This window comes from Salvelinus sp. IW2-2015, linkage group LG2 (assembly GCF_002910315.2).
Source record: "Salvelinus sp. IW2-2015 linkage group LG2, ASM291031v2, whole genome shotgun sequence".
In the NCBI taxonomy this organism is placed as follows: Eukaryota; Metazoa; Chordata; class Actinopteri; order Salmoniformes; family Salmonidae; genus Salvelinus; species Salvelinus sp. IW2-2015.
In genome coordinates, this window is record NC_036839.1 from 12168359 (window position 1) to 12191808 (window position 23450).

The window sequence follows — 23450 nt, forward strand, 5'->3', positions numbered from 1 at the left end:
ATGTTTTGTGGATTTCACCGGAAAAATGTTGCTCTSCGGTTTTGTAATGAAACAAATGTGTATTATTAGAATTTATTCTGCCACTGCGTCTTCTTATTGTCTCGGCATTAGGCCTATATATCACGGTGTTAAGTTATAGGAACTAACAGATTATAGAGCACACAACGCAGTTATCACAACACACAGGTTTTAATATGGCTTTTTTTCTGGATTGGCTTCCCTGGTGATTTTACCCACGCATCGCTACTGCCTCAGTCAAAGACAATCACTGCTGCAAAGTCTACATACGGACCATTTTCTATTGTTGAATCAGTGTCACGAACGTTAGAATGATTGTCGGACCAAAGTGCAGCGTGGTATGGTTCCATCATCTTTTATTAGAAGTGAAACACACAGAAAACAATAAAGCGCAAAACGAAACGTGAAGCTAATGTAGTGCTCGCAGGCAACTAGACATAGACAAGATCCCACAAAAACCCAGTGGGAAAAGGCTGCCTAAATATGATCCCCAATCAGAGACAACGATAGACAGCTGCCTCTGATTGGGAACCATACCAGGCCAACATAGAAWTAAAAAAACTAGAGTACCCACCCTAGTCACACCCCGACCTAACCAAATTAGAGAATAAAAGGCTCTCTAAGGTCAGGGTTTGACAATCAGTGTGTTCTTCGTCATGTGCTGTATTCATTTATTGATTATRACTAAAACCTCATATTACTAATGATTTTTCATTTAACTTGACGGTAACAATGCTTATGTCTCTCAGTTACACTGCAGGAAAATGTATTCCTTCATTAATTAAATAGATTTTATGAAGCCCTTTTTACATCAGAAGTTGTCACACAGTGCTAACCCAGCCTAGACCCCAAAGAGCACAACAGAGGTGAGAGCACAATGGCCAGGAAAAACTGCCTAGAAGGAAACTCATTGCATTTAATCAAACCCTTAAGCAATAGGAATGGGGAATAACGATTCTAGCATTCTGTCAACCTATAATACAAAGTCAATCCTCATTGGTCTGAGGTGTCACTTGGATTTAGTGTGTACCAGTCACACATTGTTTTGGAAAACTCCTCTGGGATGTGTGAAGGATGTGCCAAAAGAACATATAACAGTCTGTCTTCCTCTGCAATTTATATAATATATATTAAAAGTTTAGCTATTCATGCCAAACACTCTATTACCTTAAAGTTGCGAGCTCATCTGATTGCTATTCAACTGTACGGTACACAAGGAGGGACAGATTGCAGATTGCAGCTATTCTACTGTACTTCTACAATGGCTCTGCATGATGACTGGTGTCCCAACGCACACAGAGCTGTATCACATTAACACACACACACCTGCAGCACCTGACACCATTCAAGTCGGTCTGATTCCCAACCATTTCCTCCCATCTCCTCTCAGTAGCCTACCTATTGATTTTCTAATCAATAGCCCTTTTCACAGAATCTGTCCATGTGAAATTGAGTATGTGAGAAGAACAAAAGAATCAGCCTCATATGCCACAGGCTTACAGGCCAGAACACAAGGTGTAAATGGGGGGAATCCCTCTCTGTTACCAATAGGTCATCTCATGAGAGAAATTGACCTGGATTGAATTGAAATGGTGATAACAAGAAGAAAACACAACACACAATGAGCTGGAGATTCATGATGGAGAAATCTGTTCTGACGGGTTACACTACTGGTTGGGCTGTTGCTCCCTACAGACCTACATACTTTTTTGATGTCGTTTAACAATATATGTCATGGCTCTTTGAAAGAGAATTGCATTTTCCTTCCTTAAGAAGTGAAACACGGCCATAACGGTAAGAATTGGATTCTGCCATCTGCACTCTGTATGGTCATTATGACAAGAGTAACGACCGCCAACGGAGGTATAAACTGGCTAAGTACATTACCTCTGAGAGAGAGTGGCCATAAGTGGTTAATTAAGAGCTTTTATGTCTCCTCTCCTTGCCATTCGTTTTGGGGCTTAGGTATCGACATGGGAAATTCAGCCATCGTTGTGACGGCACTCAGATTGATTTCTACCAAACTAATCCTCCTGAGGTGAAGTCCTCGGGTACATTCAGGAGCATTCGTTTTTTATCACAACATTTATTTTGAAAGGTTTGACACTTATTTAGCCGAACATAAGTCAGCATCATTTCAATACCCAATGATGACGTTTCTGTAAATTAAATGTAATCCACATACAAGCTGCTGGGGAAGATACTGCAAAATCTGTATGAGTGGGTGGAAAACATCAATTTTAAAATATGTTGAAGTGGTGCTCATCTGTAAATCTAATCTACCCAGAAACCATCTCTCTGGCTGCAGGTGGAGCAGAGGCCAGAATCTCGGCTCACATTTTGCAGTGCCCATGTGTTTAGTGCGTAATGCTCATTCACCCGTGTGTGTGTGCGTGTCTGTGCGTGTGTGTGCCTGTTTCTGCCTGTCTGCCTGCGCCTCTCTCCCCAGCGGCTGACCCTGCTGCACGTCAACAGTAACCAGTGTCTGGACATGCCTACTGAGGAGGACAAGATGGTGCCCACCCTGAGAGACTGCACAGGCAGCCGCTCCCAGCAGTGGTTCCTCCGCAACATGACACTGACGCTCTGATCTGACCCAGGAGTAGGAACCTCACAATTCACTGCTCACCACACCGGCCAGCCTCGCCACACCTAAACTGGCCACTACCTCACCTCGCCCACCAGGTGTCTTTTGTCATGCACGTGTTCCTGCCTCCTTCAGCACTCGCGGGTGGGGAAGAGCAGGCAGGCAGCAGCCTGTAGTATTTTACTATGGGGCTTCGGAGGCTCTGCAAGGTCTTTATCTGAGATATCTGCTCCTCCCATTCAGTCAATATTCACAAAGTGGTTGCCTAGAGGTTGACCGGCACACTCTCAGCCAGAGCTCTCTGTATGGTTGAATCATCTGGGCGGGTCTGTAGTGACGGTGACTAACACTTTTACACATGGAGGAGCTGGAATCAGTGATACTGTATATGTCTGATGGCTCTCAGGGTCGTCATGTGTGAGGTCAGAGTTCAGACTTTAGTACAGCAGAGCACCAATAGCAGGATAGCATTTCCTAGACAGAGCGTTGTAGTATGCGTCTGTGGGGCCTCATAGACGATCTACTCTGGCTCTGTACATAAGTGTTTTGTTTAAAGTGCAACCCTGCAAGGTTGATTATTCTGTTCTATGATATTGTACACCCCAATTCATATCTATGTCGGAACCACCTGTAAATCTGAGGATGAGGGTCTAAGGGTAAGGGTTGTTGTCAGGGCCAGGGACAGTCGTTTCAGGGAGCGGGTGCTAAAAATGAAAAAGGGCACCCACTGCCCCCCCCCCCCCGACCCTTCACCTCCAAAAATAAGACTTTCATAATTCAGATCTCGAAATTCATAACATACATTTTTGAGCATAGGCCTATTTATTTCAGCAACACACTCACTCATCACAAATTGTAAGCAAGCTAGTTAGCTACAGTGCCTCCTAAAGACATGATTGACATCGGGAAAAGAGGGATGTTGATGATTGTTGTAAATCTGTTGTTGTAAATCTGCTAGTTAGCTACCTCAAATTTTTTTTACTGATTGTGATTTATCTTCCATGCTCTTAAATAATAACTTCATAATATAATATTTATAATCTAACTCATGATATACACTGAGTGTACAAAATATTAGGAACACCTTACTAATATTGAGTTGCACCCCTTTTGCCTCAATTCATCAGGGCATGGACTCTACATGGTGCCGAAAGCGTTCCACACGGATGCTGGCCCGTTTTGACTCCAATGCTTCCCACAGTTGTGCCAAGTTGGCTGGATGTCCTTTGGGTGGTGGACCATTCTTGATACACATGGGAAACTGTTAAGTGTGAAAAAAACAGCAGCGTTGCAGTTCTTGACACACTCAAACCGGTGCGCCTGGCACCTACTACCATACCCTGTTCAAAGGCACTTAAATATTTTGTCTTGCCCATTCACCCTCTGAATGGCACACATACACAATCCATGTCTCAATTGTCTCTAGGCTTAAAAATCCTTCTTTAACTTGTCTRATTCCCTTCATCTACACTGATGGTGGATTTAACAAGTGACCTCGATAAGGGATCATAGCTTTCATCTGGATTCACCTAGTCAGTCTATGTCATGGAAAGAGCAGGTGTTCCTAATATTTTCTACACTCAGTGTATGGCTGGCTAGCTGGTGGTTTGTGTGGATATTTTAGTGTATGGTGGTTAGCCAGATTCTATACTACCTGTGTTCAGTGCTTCATTTGTAAATCTGGAGGTGCCGGAGCAAAAAGTGAGTGCGAGAGAGAGGGGTGAACAGTGGAGCTCTGATGTACCAGAACTCATGAGAAAAAAAATCACCTTTATAATAAAGCATTGCATTACGGAAGTCAAGAGAGGACATATTAATAAAAATAAAGAATTCCCTCGTTATGTCGCGATCACAACTTATTTATCTCACGATCACTATATAACAAAAGTTGATTTGTCGAGATCACGAGATAATCAGAAGTACCAAGCATCACTCATTKATTTGTTCAGATGCACAATCAGTGGCGCCCCCAGAAATTGTTCATAGGGGTGGCCGGATGGGGCCACTGACAATCTTGGGGTGGCACACCAAAACCAAAAGCCATAACTGAATTTCAGGAATTCTATTATGCTGTTGTAGTATATAGGCTAGTTGAAAACTATGTCAATATGAGAGTTAAGGAATCACATACTGATATACTTTGGTTTCTTATTTTACAGTTAATGTTACTAATTATCTGATGTGCATAGACTAATACCGGTACAGTTAACATTTTGAGTTCCACAACAATCCTGTTTTAATGTGTTATGTATCTGTATATACATGTGTTAGGCGATTCATTGTTCTTCAAATAGGCTAGTTGTCCTTTTCCTTAAAAAGACAAATATACAGCTTTAATTTGAATTAGTACATTGATTGTAAGGAACAAAACATTTACTGGGAACAAGCCTACTCAAGTTTAAAAACACCATACAGACGCCTACAATTATTTTCAATACAGTTCTATTTGGCTGTTGCTGTGTCTTGTTATAAACAAAAATATTATATTATATATGTCCAAAAATCAAAAACAAAACAGCATAATCATGGACAACAATGTACATTTTACTCTAGCCTACTCACAACCTATTTATATCCCTGCTTTATGAGAACACATAATTTTCAATACAGATTTATTCGCCTGTTGCTGTGTCTTTTGGKAAACACATCCACAAAATCCTCAAGATTTATGGCCCTAGCCCTTCTTGACTCCACACTTAACACCCCCAAATTGCTCAATCGCTCGTCACTCATTGTATTTCTCAAGACAGTCTTGAAAAACTGTGCTCACGTGCTACAGTGCTCACAGGTAATGCAAGTGTAATTTTACAACGTTTAAACATCTCGTGGAACACCTCCCTATATGGCTCAAGGAAGACTGTGAGCTCTTATTAAACTGGTTGGTGTTTCCATGCCACTAGTTTGCTTCCTATCAAGAATTCGCTTAAGCTGAGGSATCTCATATTCTAGATCCTCAGTGCTGCAGTTGTATTGTGAGGCAAATGGAAACACTACATTTTTCTCACAAAATGTAGGACTGCAGGGATTTCAAGGCTTGTATCCCTTGCATTATGTCACAATTTTCTTTAGAAAATCTTCTCATCACCTCAGAGAGAAGCACATCAACAATTGGAATGAATGAACCTGCCCGAAATGACTCCTTATCTGTGTTGACCTGTCTTTGAACTATTGGAGTGGAAATGTAATACCCTTCAAGCCTAGAGCTTGGTGTGACCTGACGCCCTGGAGGTGCAACATCCGATGTTGTATCAATGTTCAATGTGTCAACAAGAGAATCAACAAGGGTAACAGCCGTGCCCAAATTGAGTTGTGGGGACTGTAAAATATCTCACCAAAAACATTGGTGAATGTTACAAGGAGGCCAACAAACTAGATCTATTTGGGCTAATAGACCTCTTGGGGTCTGTTCTTGCCTCTACAGCTCTGTCACCATTTCTCTCTTCAGATATTTCTTTCAGTAGACGTATGATGGCTGGCAGTCTGTCCCTCACTGTCTTGCAAGCATTGTACCTACATGCCCACCGTGTCTCTATCAGCCTTTGTAACTCTCTCGGGGCCCCCTGAAACATTTCCCTCTGTACCTCTAGCCACCTTTGGTGCACATATGACCCTGACCCAAAGACATACAGTTTCTGCAAAAGAGAAAATAAACAATATGCTTCAGGGATSCATTTCACACTGTCAACTAATACTACAGTTAAGCAATGTGCATTGCAMTGAACATAAAAAGCTAAAGGGGACTCTGATTTAATGGGGCCTCTGGCACAATTGTGTTCTTTCCGCTCATGACAGAGGCACCATCATATACTTGCCCTACTAGGTGGTTTCTGTAGTCAAGGCCATAATTCTGCAGTATTTGTACAATTGTCTGTGAAAGTGCTGCGGCATCCAGGCGCTCTGCTGCTTCAAAGGTGAGGAAACTTTCACATATTGACCCATTGTACTAGTATCGAATTACAAAGGACATCTGTTCCTTCTTGCTTATGTCTTTGGTCTCGTCGACCATAATGCTGAAAGCCTCACTTTGTGCAACTTCACTAATTATCGAGGTGCGGACCATTTCAGCCAGGCAATCAATTATTTTGTTTTGTGTACTATYCCCAAKGTATGTTGCATTTCTTTGACTTTTCATTTTTCTTTTGACTGTGTGATCATGCTTGGCTAGCAGTTCCATAATAGAGAGGGGATGTCCTTCATTTTGACCTTCCGTTTCTTTGTGCTCTCTGGGTAAATTTTGCGTAGCTGTGAGGAGCAGGGTTTCTCCAACAGTTTTTATGTACTCTCTATTTTCCCTCACTAATGTATTATATTCTGCATTTAAGGAGGCTGAGAGAGAGCATTTGCTTGCAGTTGACTTTTCATATTCTGCCCATGCTAACATAGCATTAGTATGTGATTCTGATTTGGCATGGCCTACAAATCCCTCATCTTTGTAAGTTGCTTTTTTCKAATTTCTTAACCCCTCTTCAGATGTAAACACTGAATCACCTGAGGGGAGACTGAAGTGCCGGCAGGCATAGCAGTAGACAGTCTTTACTCTGAGAGTATTTCAGCCATTTACAGTGCCTTGCAAAAGTATTCATCCCCCTTGGCGTRTTAACTATTTTGTTGCATTACAACCTGTAATTTAAATMGATTTTTATTWGGATTTCATGTAATGGACATACATAAAATAGTCCAAATTGGTGAAGTGAAATGTAAAAYATTACTTGTTTCAAAGAATTCAAAATATAAAACGGAAAAGTGGTGCGTGCATATGTATTCACCCCCTTTGCTATGAAGCCCCTAAATAAGATCTGGTGCACCCAATTACCTTCAGAAGTCACAATGTTAGTTAAATAAAGTCCACCTGTGTGCAATCTAAGTGTCACGTGATGTGTCACATGATCTCAGTATATATACACCTGTTCTGAAAGGCCCCAGAGTCTGTAACACCACTAAGCAAGGGCACTAAGCAAGGGGAACCATGAAGACCAAGGAGCTCTCCAAACAGGTCAGGGACAAAGTTGTGGAGAAGTACAGATCAGGGTTGGGTTATAAAAAATATCTGAAACTTTGAACATCCCACAGAGCACAATTAAATCCATTATTAAAAAATGGAAAGAATATGGCACCACAACAAACCTGCCAATAGAGGGCCACCCACCAAAACTCATGGACCAGGCAAGGAGGGCATTAATCAGAGAGGCAACAAAGAGACCAAAGATAACCCTGAAGGAGCTGCAAAGCTCCACAGCGGACATTGGAGTATCTGTCCATAGGACCACTTTAATCAGTACACTCCACAGAAGTGGGCTTTACAGAAGAGTGGCCAGAAAAAAAGCCATTGCTTAAAGAAAACGATAAGCAAACACYTTTGGTGTTCGCCAAAAGGCGTGTGGGAGACTACCCAAACATATGTAAGAAGGTACTCTGGTCAGATGAGAGTAAAGGGAAACGCTATGTCTGMTGCAAACCCAACACCTCTCATCACCCCGAGAACACCATCCCCACAGTGAAGCATGGTGGTGGCAGCATTATGCTGTTTTTCATCGCCAGGGACTGGGAAACTGGTCAGAATTGAAGGAATGATGGATGGCGCTAACTATAGGGAAACCTGTTTCAGTCTTCCAGAAATTTGAGACTGGGACGGAGGTTCACCTTCTAGCAGGACAATGACCCTAAGCATACTGCTAAAGCAACACTTGAGTGTTTTAAAGGGAAAACATTTAAATGTCTTGGAATGGCCTAGTTAAAGCCCAGACCTCAATCAAATTGAGAATCTGTGGTATGACTTAAAGATTGCTGTACACCAGCAGAACCCATCCTACTTGAGCTGGAGTAGTTTTGCCTTGAAGAATGGGCAAAAATCCCAGCGGCTAGATGTGCCAAGCGTATAGAGACATACCCCAAGAGACTTGCAGCTGTAATTGCTGCAAATGGTGGCTCTACAAAGTATTGACTTGGGGGAGGGGGGGTGAATAGTTATGCACACTCAATTTTTCAGTTTTTTGTCTTATTTCTTGCTTGTTTCAAAATGACAAATATTTTGCCTCTTCAAAGTGTTGTGTTTACATGTTGTGTAAATCAAATGATACAAACCCCCCAAAAATCCATTTAAATTACAGGTTGTAAGGCAACAAAATAGGAAAAATGCCAAYGGTGGTGAATACTTTCTCAAGGCACTATATGCGTTCTGTACCACTCTTTCATGAAGCCCCATCTTCTATCCCCCTYAAGGGTTCGAGGGAAAATCTTCAGATGTGGCTGTTTGGGCCCCTCTGCTCTTGACTGGGATATATCTAGGATGAAACAAGAGGCAAAATCAATTATTCTGATTTAAAAATAATAATAATAATAATAACATGAGTAGCTAGCCCCTCTCCATAGTAATTACCGATTACATTTGTAATATCGGCCAATAGACAATTCTATTCAGGTTATTCAAACTCAACTACCAATAAACATGAATCAGAAGGCTTTATGTGATTATGTCATGACTCATAACTCAATGTAGAAACGCTATAACCATACATTTATCCAGATAACGTTACTCTCTCTAGCCATCCATTTCAGAATCAGGGGCACTGTCACACCGTCATAACTTCACCTGTTGGTCCAGGAATGGGTTGTGAATAGCTCTAGCTGAGTCCTGCCTCGCTTGGTTGTCAACCTCTGTGACTGTTGTTGCTGCCTGTTCTGCACTTTCGTGCCATGCTGCTATCTGTTGTTCTTCACTGTGGTCTGTCACTGATGCTGCCTGTGRCTGTTCGTCGCTGTCATGTTCTGCCTCTGTTCTGTCATGCTCTCTTGCTGCCTCTGCCTGTTCATTGGCTTGCTCAATGATGTTATCATCATCTTCGACTGCATCCTCACTAACGTTAACCCTCTGCTGCTGCTCCCCTGTTGGCTGAGTCTCCCCTGTACTACTCTTCTTCTTAAAGAAAGAAGAGAGATCTGTGGACTTTATCATTGTTTGCAAATTTACATAGCTTACTAGCTACGATTAGTTACTGTAGCTAACGCTATACCAGCCCATAACGTCAGCTAGCTAGATGCTCTGGCAGTCCTAAGTTCATCAAGTGGTTTGAAAATCATTCTAGAAAGTTACGATAACTCTAACTATATGCTGCAGAGTAACCTTAATGTATAAACTAGCTAGCTAAGCCCCCCCCAATACCTAATTTAGCTAACTAACGTAAGCTAGCTAGGTAATTCAACACTGTCAAAAAACTAACAGTTTACTGAATACATTTTTTTTTTTTTACTATAAGTAGTATTGTATGACTTACTTACCCGTTAGCAGTCTGGTGGTCTCAACTCAATTCTGCAGGCAGCTGCCAGCTAGGCTAGCTTCTGATGATMCCACCAGAGACACGAGGCTGAGCTCCGAAGCTGCTGTCCATGAGGCAGACTGTCTTCTGGCAGTGCACTGTGCAGCAGCAGGCCGGGGGAGGGGGGACAGGGGTCGAAGTGTGACGCAGTGACGGACGGTCAAAAGCGGCTGGCTGGCTATGCATTTATTTTCTTTCACATMAACTATTATGAAAAATATACATTATTGATTTATATGAATTGTACCTAATGTAAAATATCAGATAGAAGCATATTATGCATACTCGGAAGCATATTATGCATATGCGACTCGRGAGGGGGGACAAGTTTTGAGGCCAGCAATTGTATCAGTGTGGCCGCGGTCCCCCCTGGCCACCCCTTGGCAGTGCCACTGTAAACAATAACCAACTCACCAAGGAGCCCTATGGCTGCATTGATCGCATTTAAGCCCTGAACGATGCCTGACAGGCAGCACTGTCTCCTAGGCTGTGMGCCACAGCCAATCGCATGCAAGGAACAACGCAGCTAACGTGGCTAGTAATTGTGAGCTAGCTAGCTAGTCTTGTTGGCTAGCAAGCTTGCTTGTTATCTATGCTGGTTGTTAGCTTGCATAACTGATATGTATATAATTATAAGGGTCACTTCATGTTTTGTGGATAATTTTACAATTGACAYTGGGTGAGCTCCATTCCTGACAGGCTGACCAGATAATTCAGTTTCAGAGGCTGGTAAATCAGGATGCTGCCTTGTAGGCTGTTTTATAGTTAAGCCTCTGTYCAGGCAGATTAGCTGTCAAAGCTCTTGATCATATATATAACGGACTGACTGTTAATCTGCCTGCAAGGAGCTTTACAGATGAAACAGCCTACAAGACAGSATGCTGATTTATCGGCCTCTGAGGCTGCTATTGAATCTGATTGCCTGTCAGGAATGGAGCTCATCCACTCTGTACATTTCTATATTATCCATAAGTGTCCCTTACAAATATACACATATCAATTATGCAACTCACAACCAGCATAGTTAACAACACTACCTAGCTAGCTCGCTCGCTCGCTCACAAGATTAGCGTTGTTGCTTGCATGCGATTGGCAGTGGTCTGGGCTGCCTGTCAGGCATCATTCAGGGCTTAAATGCCCCACAAGGGCTTAGCTCAAGGTAAGGGACATTGAGCTTACTAGCATTCCAACTTATAAACTGATAATGAGCTCCAAACACAAATGAAAGCATGATGTTAACATGAAATGTACCATCCCTTAGTGTAGCAATCAATAAAAACATATGRGCTGATCCACCGTGMGCTCTGACGCCTCAGCCATACTGTCAATCTATCATCAATACGTCCACTCCTATTTATAAAGTTTATCTCGTGATCTCGACAAAACAACTTTTGTTATGACGTGATCATGAGAAAATGATCTTGTGACCTCAAAAAAACGACTTTTGTTATATAGTGATCATGAGATAAATAAGTTGTGATCTCGACATAACGAGGGAATAGTTTTTTTATTCATATGTCCTCTCTGGACATTTCCCTAGTGGCATAGAGCAGTAGAGTAGAGGTGCTTACAGAAGCTGCACACATGGGGAACATTTTTAGTAACGTAGGGTCCGAAACAATTGGGCCTTTTTATAAATGCATGTCATGCAACTCTACGTAAATTTACATGACTGGAGCTTTGGCAGAATCTTTTTTAATACCGCACAAATGACCAAAATGGCAGGCTACTTTGACACTGACAAACAGAATCTGAGCTCAATAAAAGCAACTTTGTCTTGAATCCATCAATAGCCTGGGCCTAGGTGTGTGGAGACACACATATTTACAATATGAGGAGGACATTATAGTCCTAAAAAAGCTTTCCGGTTTCATTGACTCACCCAATGATGCGCCGCTCACTCACCGGCAATGGCTGATGCACTCGTGGCAAAAGCTGATCTCTCTCTTGTAAATAATGTTCGCTGAAATGGCCTATTTGCAAGTTAATAAAATGTTGTGGTAGCCTACAGCAGACAGATTCGAGTCTTCTCTTTTCAGCAGGAGCCATTTGCTTTCCAGCCTGTGTTTCCCGCAATTGTATATGCTGTTCACAGACCGCGTTCCTGACTGTAGACTATGCCTTGTGATTGGGCTCCACACAATCCACAGCTAAGCAATTTTTTAAAATTAGCTATTGATCCTTTGTGGCTAAATTATAGGCCTACTCTTGGTGCAGTAGGCTATTCTGAATGATTTAATTTATTTCTGAACAGACAGCAGTAATTCTGTAACTTTGCCAAATGTATTTCAATTGATCAGGTMTCCTGCAGCACCTCCAGCTCCCTTCCTGTGGCTATGATTCTATAAGGAAATGAATGATGAAGTGCTGCTGCATATCAGCCAACCAGACCGAATATTGATGATGATGTAAATCAAGTGATATCAAGTGTTAATCAAATGTTATGCTTCTATGGTTTGTCAGTACTGTTGACATTTAAACTAGATAGCTTGTTACACACACTCGACTGGTGACCCGRATCACAAGCCATGCATGTTTGGATACCGGGCGTGCGCAATATCCGTACAGGGTTGACTGGGTAAAATGCACAACCAGGTGCACATGAGCTCRGTACAGGGCAGACCAACGGATGGGTGGGGGGTGGCGAAACTTGACGACTTGGGGGCAGTGGGTTCAGAACAACAACTACAAGAACTTTATACAAAAAAAGAATGAGTGACCACCCAATATTGAGTGGAACGGCAAAGTCCCAGGGGGTCTGCCATAGGTAGACCCCTATCTGTGCACATGCCTTGTTGTTGGTGATGGGTGCATTAAGAGGATGAAAAAACTCAAAACATTGGAGGTGATACAGAACTCCTGTATGGATGCACGTAGCTGCCAAGAAAATCAGTGTGCTTTGCCTCAGAAAGTCAAGCAGAGTATTTATCACAGAATGCAGTTATTTGTTTTTGACCATTTTTTACATAGAAATCATTTTTCCCCTAAATATTTCTACTGCACTGTATCATTGTTAGCTCCCCAAAACGTTGGATTGTTTATTTGTTCTATTTTATTTGGGATACATTTGTCTGTTTTAAGGTTTCCTTAAACGTATACATCATGTTCATCACTTGTATTATCATAGTTTACTCATCATTAGCACGATACTTTATGACCAATTTTTTGCCCGATCTAAACATAAAGCAGAAATGATCCGTAGACATATAAAGGTAGTGAATTCTTTTAGAATGTTGACTGAATATCAAGTTTCTAGTTGATTGAATTAAGCTATTGTGAAAATGAGTCATATTTAGTCTAAAGATCTCCGAAACATCGAGCATTAGTGAATAAATCGATGTGAACGATGTCAACAGTATAATGGTATATAAACTCATATTATTTAACCACTTTACTGTACCATTTTGATCATCAGTCAAACAGGTATCCTAAATCGTACCCTATTCCCTATATATCACACTACTATTGGCCAGGTCTCATAGTAGTGCACTAAATAGGTAATAGGGTGCCATTTGGGACGCATACAAAATGGCTTGATATGGTCAACATGTTAGCTCCTTTAAGAAAGTGGAACAACTATTTGTTCTTCAATGGACTGTCGAACTGGAGCAGCTGACATGTGTAGTGTAAATAACTAACGCTGTCAATCATCATAGTAACTGTACATACAGAACCAATTATTTTTCTAAGATGCTGTAAAACTTCAAAGCCCCATTGAAATGTAAAACGTGGCATGGTTATGTATTTTAAGGCATTGCTGTGCGCTGTTCAGAAATATCAATGAAACACTGTTATTGCTTTCTTGGGGTTTATGAGGTTCATCAGCTCTACCATCAACACAAACCCACAAATGACCTAATGGACATTACTGTACATGAGAGAGATATTACTCTGTTTCATTTGTTTTTATGTTGAAACTATATCAATGCTTGAACACTGTCATATCTATGCCTATTGTTTGTTTGGCATTCAGACTCGAATTGAATGAACTTCATATATATTTATTGTTTATATTTTGACCTACTGTAGGTTATATTTATGTGCATGGTACTACAATAGGAATGTACTATAGATTGTGTTTCAACTTTGAACTGTTACACTGTACATTTATTGGTCTAAAGTGATGTATGTTACCTGTTTGTACATTTTTGTAAAAAAAAAAAAGAAGCAATAAAAAATGTTTTAAAAAAGGCTAGATGGAATCARGCATTTTGTTACTGGTGATGATACGTACAAATAAAACTGTGAACAACAATACATTTGTTGTTGATTAAACCTTTCTGTTGAAACTTTTAAGGCCCCAGTGTGTCTTCCTTCTTATCTCTAATCTACTGGGATGCATCCAAAATGGGACCCTATTCCCTATATAGTGCACCACATTTGACCAGGGCCCATAGGAATCTAGGTCCTGGTCAAAAGTAGTGCACTATATAGGGAATAGGGTGCCATTTGGGACTTAACGCTAATATCTGCTACTAGGAAGCTGGCAGCGCTTTTAACCATGGCTCAYTAATAGGCTCATTATACTGTAGGTGTTAGGTCAGGGCTAGGGGTTAGGCTATGGACGAAGTCCAGATAAGACTGGGGCCGGGACAACAAATCTCTTGACAACAAACGATTTCACACTAATTTGGTTTATAGAGGCCGTACATGGCTGTATAACTGTCTCAAAGGCTATTTGCATAATTTGTATGTAACATTTCGATGCCACAACTTAATTGCTTTACTGTATATTTCTATTTTCCCCGCCCACGTCAGAGAAGGGGAGTTTTTTTTTTTAAATGAACATTTGTTAACCTCCCCAAGGCAACCACTCCAGTGTAATTAACAACTCCTCATGGGGCCCAATCTGAGTTAGGCTGAGCAACACTTCAGCACCTCTGCACAGCGGTAGGCAGCAAGGCACTCCGAGGCAGGCACACTAAGCCAGCAGCAATCAGCCAGGCTCACACCTTTGGGCAGCTACAGGGCCTGGACAGACAGATCTGGACATATGGGGATAAGATAGCCACACAGGGACCAGGGCTGCCAGTGCATTACAGGGTGAGATGGTTTAAAATAATGGCCTAATGGAGACGTTATCTGACTGGGCTTGCTGTGGCTCTAAGAGGTAGAGCATTTTTCATTTAACCTTTATTTAACTAGGCAAGTCAGTTAAGAACAAATTCTTATTTTACAATGACGTCCTACCCCGGCCTAACCCGGACCAATTGTGCACCACCCTATGGGACTCCCGATCACAGCCAGTTATGATACAGCCCAGGATCAAACCAGGGTCTGTAGTGATGCCTCTAGCACTGAGATGCAGTGCCTTAGACCGCTGCGCCACTCGGGAGCCACTGCATGATCAGTGCCCCTCACCATGGAGACAGCCATGGGTTTAATGCTTTTTTTTCGTTTGTCTCCTGTACCATCAGGGACACACTGTAACACAGAAAGGATTGCAATTCTGACATTGTTACGGGATTTTTGTGTTTAATTACTAAAATATGTATACATTTGACTTAGAATTATAACTAAACAGAATACTACTATATTACTGTAAGAATGAATCTTATTATAATCATAATGTTGAATGTTATGTGTTCCTTGTTAGAAAGAATGGGTTTATCTTCAGACAGGCTAGAATGATGTCTCTACCCAGGGAGGGGAAAGACCTTGGGTTGGTTGCAGATAGTTTAACAGGTGGCAGACAGTAATGAGAACTCTAACTATACTGCCATTGTATCCGAGAGGAGGATGGACATTAAAACCTATGACATCATCTTTATTATATAACCTGATGTAAAATGTATTATGATCAGTACTCTCGAGAATAAACGCTATTGATTGATTGATTTTAAGACTGGTTTCTGTCCATTTAATGCTGAATTATTACAAATTCTTATGTATGGGCAGAGTGTTTTAATTGAATTGGTTGATAAACATAGGAAATAAAATTCCTTTAATAGACATGCCTGCTTTGGAAAAGCCTCAATACTCACACGATTCATGGACCGTTATACACCAGCTTCCGTGGTTGTGATTATAGAGACATTTCACATCCATTGTCCCGAATCATATCAAAATAAAATCAAACGTTATTTGTCAAATGCTTCATAAACAACAGGTGTAGACGAACTATGAAATGCTTACTTACGGGTCCTTTTCCAACAATGCAGAGATAAAGAAAAAAGAAAGTGACACAAGGAATAAATACACATTGAATAACGAATAAAAATAATGATTAAAAATAACATGGGTATATACAGTACAGGAAGTATGTACCAGTACCGAGTCAATGTGCAGGGGTACGAAGAATGGGCAGTGTATTAGCTACTACAGCACTCGATGTAACGCTCGTCGTTGGAATGAGGTGAGGACCAAAGCGCAGCGTGATAAGTGTTCATCATTATATTTATTAAACAAAGAACACTAAACAAAATAACAAAGGAGAACGAAACGCAACAGTTCTGTAAGGTGACATCCACTACACGAAAATAATCACCCACAAAACACAATGAAAAACAGGCTACCTAAATATGGCTCCCAATCAGAGACAACGACTGACACCTGCCTCTGATTGAGAACCATACTAGGCCAAACACATAGAAAATGAACAATAGAACTGATAAGGAAATGTGTCTTAATAAATGATTAGAATGTTACACTCCTGAAACCATAAGTCTGAAACCATGTGATTGTATGAAATTGACTAGCCATATGATTGTATGAAATTGATTTGAATCATTAGATTATTATAATGCATTTATGTAAGTGTTAGAATCATTCGATTATTATAATACTGTGTGATGGTTTTAGTCAGGGGAATAATAATATATCCGGGAGTATGGTTCTTAGTCAGAATCAATGTTTTGGGGACAATGTGTCTAGTATTTTGATAACAGACTGTCTGTCTGCGCCAGATTCGGGGCGACCTTGGCTGGMACACTGAGAACTTCCCAGTCCCAGGTCTCTCCCTATCTTAGGGGAGGGCAGGAAGACGCTATTCTCACCCCTAAACTCTATTGGCGGGCGGATTTGATGGTTTGTGTGGAAGTATGTGTGTCACTATAAATTGAAGGTCTTTGTACTGTGCACGTCAGAACGTTCCGTGAATAAACGTTTAACTTTTGTAGACTGGGCCTCTGTCTGTTTTATTTCTATCAGTATCTTACAAATCCTGATAGCGCAGACTGAGTAAACAAATTGAATTGGTTAATGAACAGGAGAACATAATTCTCTTATCAATTGGTCCTTCGAGCCGGATTCCAACATCTGTCACTGCCGTCCGAAGGTACCACACCGAAAACCGTGCACGGGCGGGTCATTGACCCGTAAGATAAAGACCTGTCCCCTGACATTGGGGCTCTAGAACAGGCCGGTATATGTATCTAAGGTCATCAGAGACGGTGACGGAATCTAACCAACATTGCTTTACCCAGTCTACGAGACGAAGGRCAGTAAATCTATATTCACGCATTTGGGGATTTGACGCTTGGGCTACATTCAGACATATATTTGATTGTTTTTGGTGAAGTTGAGGTGTTGATTTTAAATTCCCGTAGGGCATTCTTACCCGGTGACCTATCTTTAGAATTTTGTGTAGAGAAAAGTTTTAAAGGCAAAAAAGTATTCTATGCAAATGGAAGGTAGGAATTGGGTGTAGAGCCGCCTAGGCAACAGTATAAGGGGGTCCGTGACTGACACCAGGTATCTGTAGTACCAATCTAAACTAAAGAATATTAGAGAATATATTACAAGGTCCGTAAATGACTCGAGGTATCAGTGACACCAAGACTATCAGTGGACACTACACTACCCATATAAACTAAAGGAAGCACACACATAGAATAAGAAGATAATTATTTGCGTGTGAGAGATATATTTTTCAGTCAATAGTGACATAAGAGATCAGAGTTTTAAGCACACACATTGAATAAGAAGATCATTATTTGCGTGTGAGATAGATATATTTTTCAGTCAAAAGTCATAAGGAGAAACTAAGAATAAGTAGAACTTATAGTTGTATAAAGTGTGAGATCTAAATAATGTATCAGGATTCATACAAATAATTATTGTAAAATTCTAATAATCGAAAATAGATAGGGGAAGATATGGTCCTTTGAGGTTTGGACAGGACAGGACATATTTTAAGCCAATAGGGCAGGAAAATACATTGAGATAGAAAAATAGTGATTTTATAAGCATTAAGATTATTTATGAAAAGAAATAAGTTGCAGTTCTTAGGGATGGTAAATTACTGTAGATAATGTAACCCACACTATGCAACATATATTAAATAATTGATGAGACTGATTTTAAGGCTAACCCATGTTATTGTTAGATAAAATACAGTGGACTCCTGAAGGAGAGATTTCATTAGTACAGAAAGCATATGATATGGTTAGCATATAATTTTGGCCTCATTTGATCATTAGAAGATTTTTATTTACATAGTATAAAGTGGACGGGGATATATGACATCTGTGGTGATTCAGGATTATTGATAGGATCGAGATAACCTTATTTAACCTATGTAAGGACTTTAGAAATTGCCACCATAGACATGTTTTTTTAATCCAGGAGTTCAGATAAAGCCAAACAGTGAGACACTTAGTTAATGTTTGGAAACAACACATAGTTGTTACGGACTGTTATGAGACAGAGCTACAGACAGATAGGGGAAAGGGCAGACAGAGGGGCCCTCCCCGCTTAGACCTTGAAGGTTTGAGAGAGTTGGCTTCTGGAAATAAGGTGTTAACCACGGAAGCATTGCCAGAAATTATTCGGCACAATAAAAAAGGAGACCATACAAAGCAGCACAGATAACTCTTAAAGTAGATAAGACACTTGACAGAGAATTGTTAGATTTGCGCCAGTATTGATACAAGTGCGGAGCCATGTATCAAAGGGGGGATGGCATAGGACACTTTGTGGCCTATTAGATAATAATAATTTWAAAAAATGTTTTTTTATATATATAGCGTTCCCAACTTACTTGGCGGACACGAGTATGGTAACTGAAATATTAGGTCAAGATGTTATTCCTAGAGTTGGGTTACTAGGATAATAATGGATGGCATTCTAGCTAATCAGATAGAACAAATAGAATGACAGAGGTTCTAGTAGAACACATTAGAAGACTATTTATTAACCAAACCCGTATGTCAAAGGTTTTATGTCCTACAAGGGAACTACAGAAGGAGATTACCCACGGGATTGGGCCAGGAGACGGGGTCTGGGTCCAATCACTAAAGAAAAAGGACTGGAAGCAGCCACGGTGGGAGGGACCATACCAAGTACTCCTGGTGACAGCTTTCGCCGTGAGAATAGCTGAGAGAACTACCTGGATTCATATCACACATTGCAAGAGGGTAAGACACACTGACACTGCCGAACCATCACAGAGTTAAGGAGAAGAACCGTAACTAATAGGGCTCAGGGGTTAACTCTCTAACGAAGATTTCCCTGACCCCGTCCTCCCATCACTGTGTACGTTCATAGAAGTGGAAGTATGGTCTGGCCTCTGACTGCTGATATGTTTTCCGGGAAAGGGTGGGGCTTTACAGGGGTGCTGGTTGGTCTGAGCTGTCTTATTGTGGGAGCCAWATTCCTAATACACCACGCCCCACCTGAGTATGCAGAAGGTGGTAACTTGACCCATGGTTTCGYTGATGAGAATTTTGTATTAACCAAGCATAAGAGATCCCTTGATCTGYATAGACAGGAAGTTAGAGTGGAGATTGGGAAGGATGTCTCAATGGAGTTTTATGTAGACCAAATGGGGTCTCTGACTCCTTGGCAGTCTAGGACTATGAGCCATTATGGAATATATCTATGTAGGTCCCCGTGTAGTTCGTGGACACAGGTCATAGCTCACACGGAGAGAGAGGGCTACATAAATCCATACACTCAGTATGGGAGGAGGTGGAGTATAGTGAAGGTGAYGGWTTTTGACTGCAATCCGGAGAGAGAGATGTATTGCATAAAGATACGCCTTACCCTTAAAAAGGTAAGGAAAGAGGATCTAGGGTTATGGTATGTTGGATTCGACCAGTTTTCGGTCGATACCCTAGTACGGTTCCGGGTAGAGGAGGTTAGGGCAGGTGATAGCTATATCTTCAGCCAGGATACAAGCAGAGCACCTGACACAACAGACACTGACAGCAGAATAGTCCAGAGCCAAGGGCCGGTGAGGATAGTGAAGACGAAAGACCTGAAGGAAGTGATTGAGGTGGAAACTGGTTATGGGGATTCTAACCTTTGGTTGGAATGGATTCAGTATACAGCCAGATCAGTAGCGAAAGAAGAATGTTATGCCTGTGCTACAGCCAAACCACAGCTGACCACCATCCCCTTTCCATTTGATGGAATTGATACACCCAGGGGAATGGCCTGTATGGTAAAGCTGTTCATGAAGGCAGGGAAGCCAGARAATGACAGTTGCATTGATCTGCATTACCTTTATCCCCATGTGCCCATCACCTCCAGACTTCCCCCTTTCACAGTTGCAGGAGGACACTATTATTGTATGGCCCGACGCATCACAAACGTCTTGGGACGTAGGGGAAGTAGGGACATGTAATAGGACAGAGGACGTTACAGCTGACAATACAATGAGGGACATGACTGGGTGGTTGACTTCCGAGGATTTTAGTAAGATAAAAAGGCCCAGAGCGGATGTCTGGTGGTTATGTGGAGGGATGAAGCTGTGGCCTAACCTGCCAACAAATTGGACCGGTGTATGTACACTGGTGCAGTTAGTCATGCCCTTCACCCTAATCCTACACAAAGACCTAGTGCCAGGTGGAAGAGTAAGACGGAGTGCTCCGTCAGGATCTTTTGACAGTAGAGTTTACATTGATAGCATTGGAGTTCCAAGGGGGGTGCCTGATGAGTTCAAAGCTAGGAATCAGATATGGGCTGGATTGGAATCAAGTATCTTCTGGTGGTCGACGCTCAATAAAAATTTAGATTGGATTAACCTCTCTGGGATAGGCTGGACGCCTGCGTCCCACTTGGCCAATAAGCCAGGGAAAATGTAGAGCGCCAAATTCAAAAAAATGATYTAAAGCATAAGCATAAGATGCTATTATCTGATGATAGCACAACAGTAAACAAAGAGAGTGTAGCATATTTCAACCCTGCAGGCGCAACACAAAACACAGAAATAAAATATAAATCATGCCTTACATCTTGTTGTTGGCATCCAATATGTCCCATAAACATCACAAATGTCCTTTTGTTCGATTAATTTCCCATATATGTCAAAATTCCATTTATTTGGCGCGTTTGATCCAGAAAAAAACAGCTTCCAATTTGCGCAACGTCACTACAAAAATATCTAAAGAATTACTCTAAACTTTGCAAAACATTTCAAACTACTTTTGTAATACAACTGAAGGTATTTGTAAACGTTAATAATCGATCAAATTGAAGACGGGTCTATCTGTTTTCAATACAGGAGGACAAAAAACTAACGATACTTTTCTAGTTTTGTGAACTCTCAAACAGTACACATAACGTTACACTAATTCCAGATGGCCGTTCTTCTTAATTGCACAAAGGGATACCTCAACCTATTTCCAAAGACTGGTGACATCCAGTGGAGCGGTAGGAACTGCAAACAGGTTGATTAGAAATCTAGTATCCCAATGAAACTCTATTGAACAGACGGTGACCTCAAAAAAAAAATCTGAATGGTTAGTTCTGGGTTTTGCCTGCTACATAAGTTCTGTGATACTCACAGACATATTCAAACAGTTTTAGAAACTTAGAGTGTTTTCTATCCAAATCATAATTATAACTAATAATATGCATATCTTATATTCTGGGGATGAGTAGAAGGAAGTTGAAATTGGGCACGCTATTTATCCAAAAGTGAAAATGCTGCCCCCTATCCTAGAGAAGTTAATTATATCTACTATAATCAACAGCGTTTCATCAACTACACTAGGGATGCAATCAAAGGTTTGGCGGAACAAACCGCCGCCACGAGTTTGATGGTGTGGCAGAACAGGATTGCATTGGATATGTTATTGGCTGAAAAGGGTGGCGTGTGCGTCATATTCGGAGCGGAATGTTGTACATTTATCCCCAATAACACAGCTCCAGACGGATCAGTGACCAAGGCCCTGGCTGGGTTAACCACCTTAGCTCAAGAATTGGCCGAGAACTCTGGGGTAGATAATTCTCTAACAAATTGGTTTGATAGTGTGTTTGGGAAATGGAAAAATGTCATAATCACTGTGTTGTGGGCAACCTTCACCCGTATGAGTGTTTTGGTTCTGTGTGGGTGTTGTTTGGTCCCTTGTGTGAAAGTTTTGCTTATCAGGACTCTGGAGAGGTCCTTGACGCAACAGATGGTGAGGTACGGACCGATTTCGAGCTCTGGCCTGTGTGATGACGAGTACGGGTCTCAAGGTCTAACAGATGGCTCCGTTTCTTTCAACTACGAGGAGCCTAGGCTGGATGAAACTGTATTTGATGGTTAAAGACTGTATTTTTATGAAGCTTGTAACGGAAGTGTTACAATTGGATATAGGCCTATAACAGTCATGGATGAATATCACATTTACATACATGTATTGGTTTGTATTAATCTTGAATACTAGTTATGTTTCCATGTAGTATATTAGGTTTCAGTGTGTATTATTTAGTCATTTAGGGTGGATTGATAAGGAAATGTGTCTTAATAAATGATTASAATGTTACACTCCTGAAACCATAAGTCTGAAACCATGTGATTGTATGAAATTGACTAGCCATATGATTGTATGAAATTGATTTGAATCATTAGATTATTATAATGCATTTATGTAAGTGTTAGAATCATTCAATTATTATAATACTGTGTGATGGTTTTAGTCAGGGGAATAATAATATATCCGGGAGTATAGTTCTTAGTCAGAATCAATGTTTTGGGGACAATGTGTCTAGTATTTTGATAACAGACTGTCTGTCTGAGCCAGATTCGGGGCGACCTTGGCTGGGACACTGAGAACTTCCCAGTCCCAGGTCTCTCCCTATCTTAGGGGGGTGCAGGAAGACGCTATTCTCACCCCTAAACTCTATTGGCGGGCGGATTTGATGGTTTGTGTGGAAGTATGTGTGTCACTATAAATTGAAGGTCTTTGTACTGTGCACGTCAGAACGTTCCGTGAATAAACGTTTAACTTTTGTAGACTGGGCCTCGGTCTGTTTTATTTCTATCAGTATCTTACAAATCCTGATAGCGCAGACTGAGTAAACAAATTGAATTGGTTAATGTACAGGAGATCGTAATTCTCTTATCAAGAACAAAACATTGAAAAACCAACATAGAATGCCCACCCCAACTCACGCCCTGACCAAACTAAAATAKAGACATAACATAGGAACTAAGGTCAGAACGTGACACTCGACTACTACATTCACCATCCRCTTTCCCACATAGAAATAACTAGATGCTTGCTTCTTTTTATAACACGTGCCGCTATTCACATGATTCATTTTCTTTTCTTCCAAATATCAAGTGGGTGTAATGACTACTGTATGGCAAGACGAAAACA

The 23450-nt window shown here is 41.1% G+C and overlaps 1 protein-coding gene across 1 annotated transcript in view; it reads left to right on the plus strand.

Moving 5' to 3' along the window:
* The window catches only part of LOC111974454 (polypeptide N-acetylgalactosaminyltransferase 13-like), an 84378-nt gene extending 70252 nt beyond the window's left edge, over window positions 1–14126 (plus strand). Inside the window, exon 12 of the mRNA XM_024002166.2 lies at window positions 2468–14126. Within this exon, the coding sequence (XP_023857934.1) occupies window positions 2468–2608 (141 nt within the window). The 3' untranslated portion in view covers window positions 2609–14126. The remainder of the gene's footprint in view (window positions 1–2467) is intronic.
* The last annotated feature ends 9324 nt before the right edge of the window (window positions 14127–23450 follow it).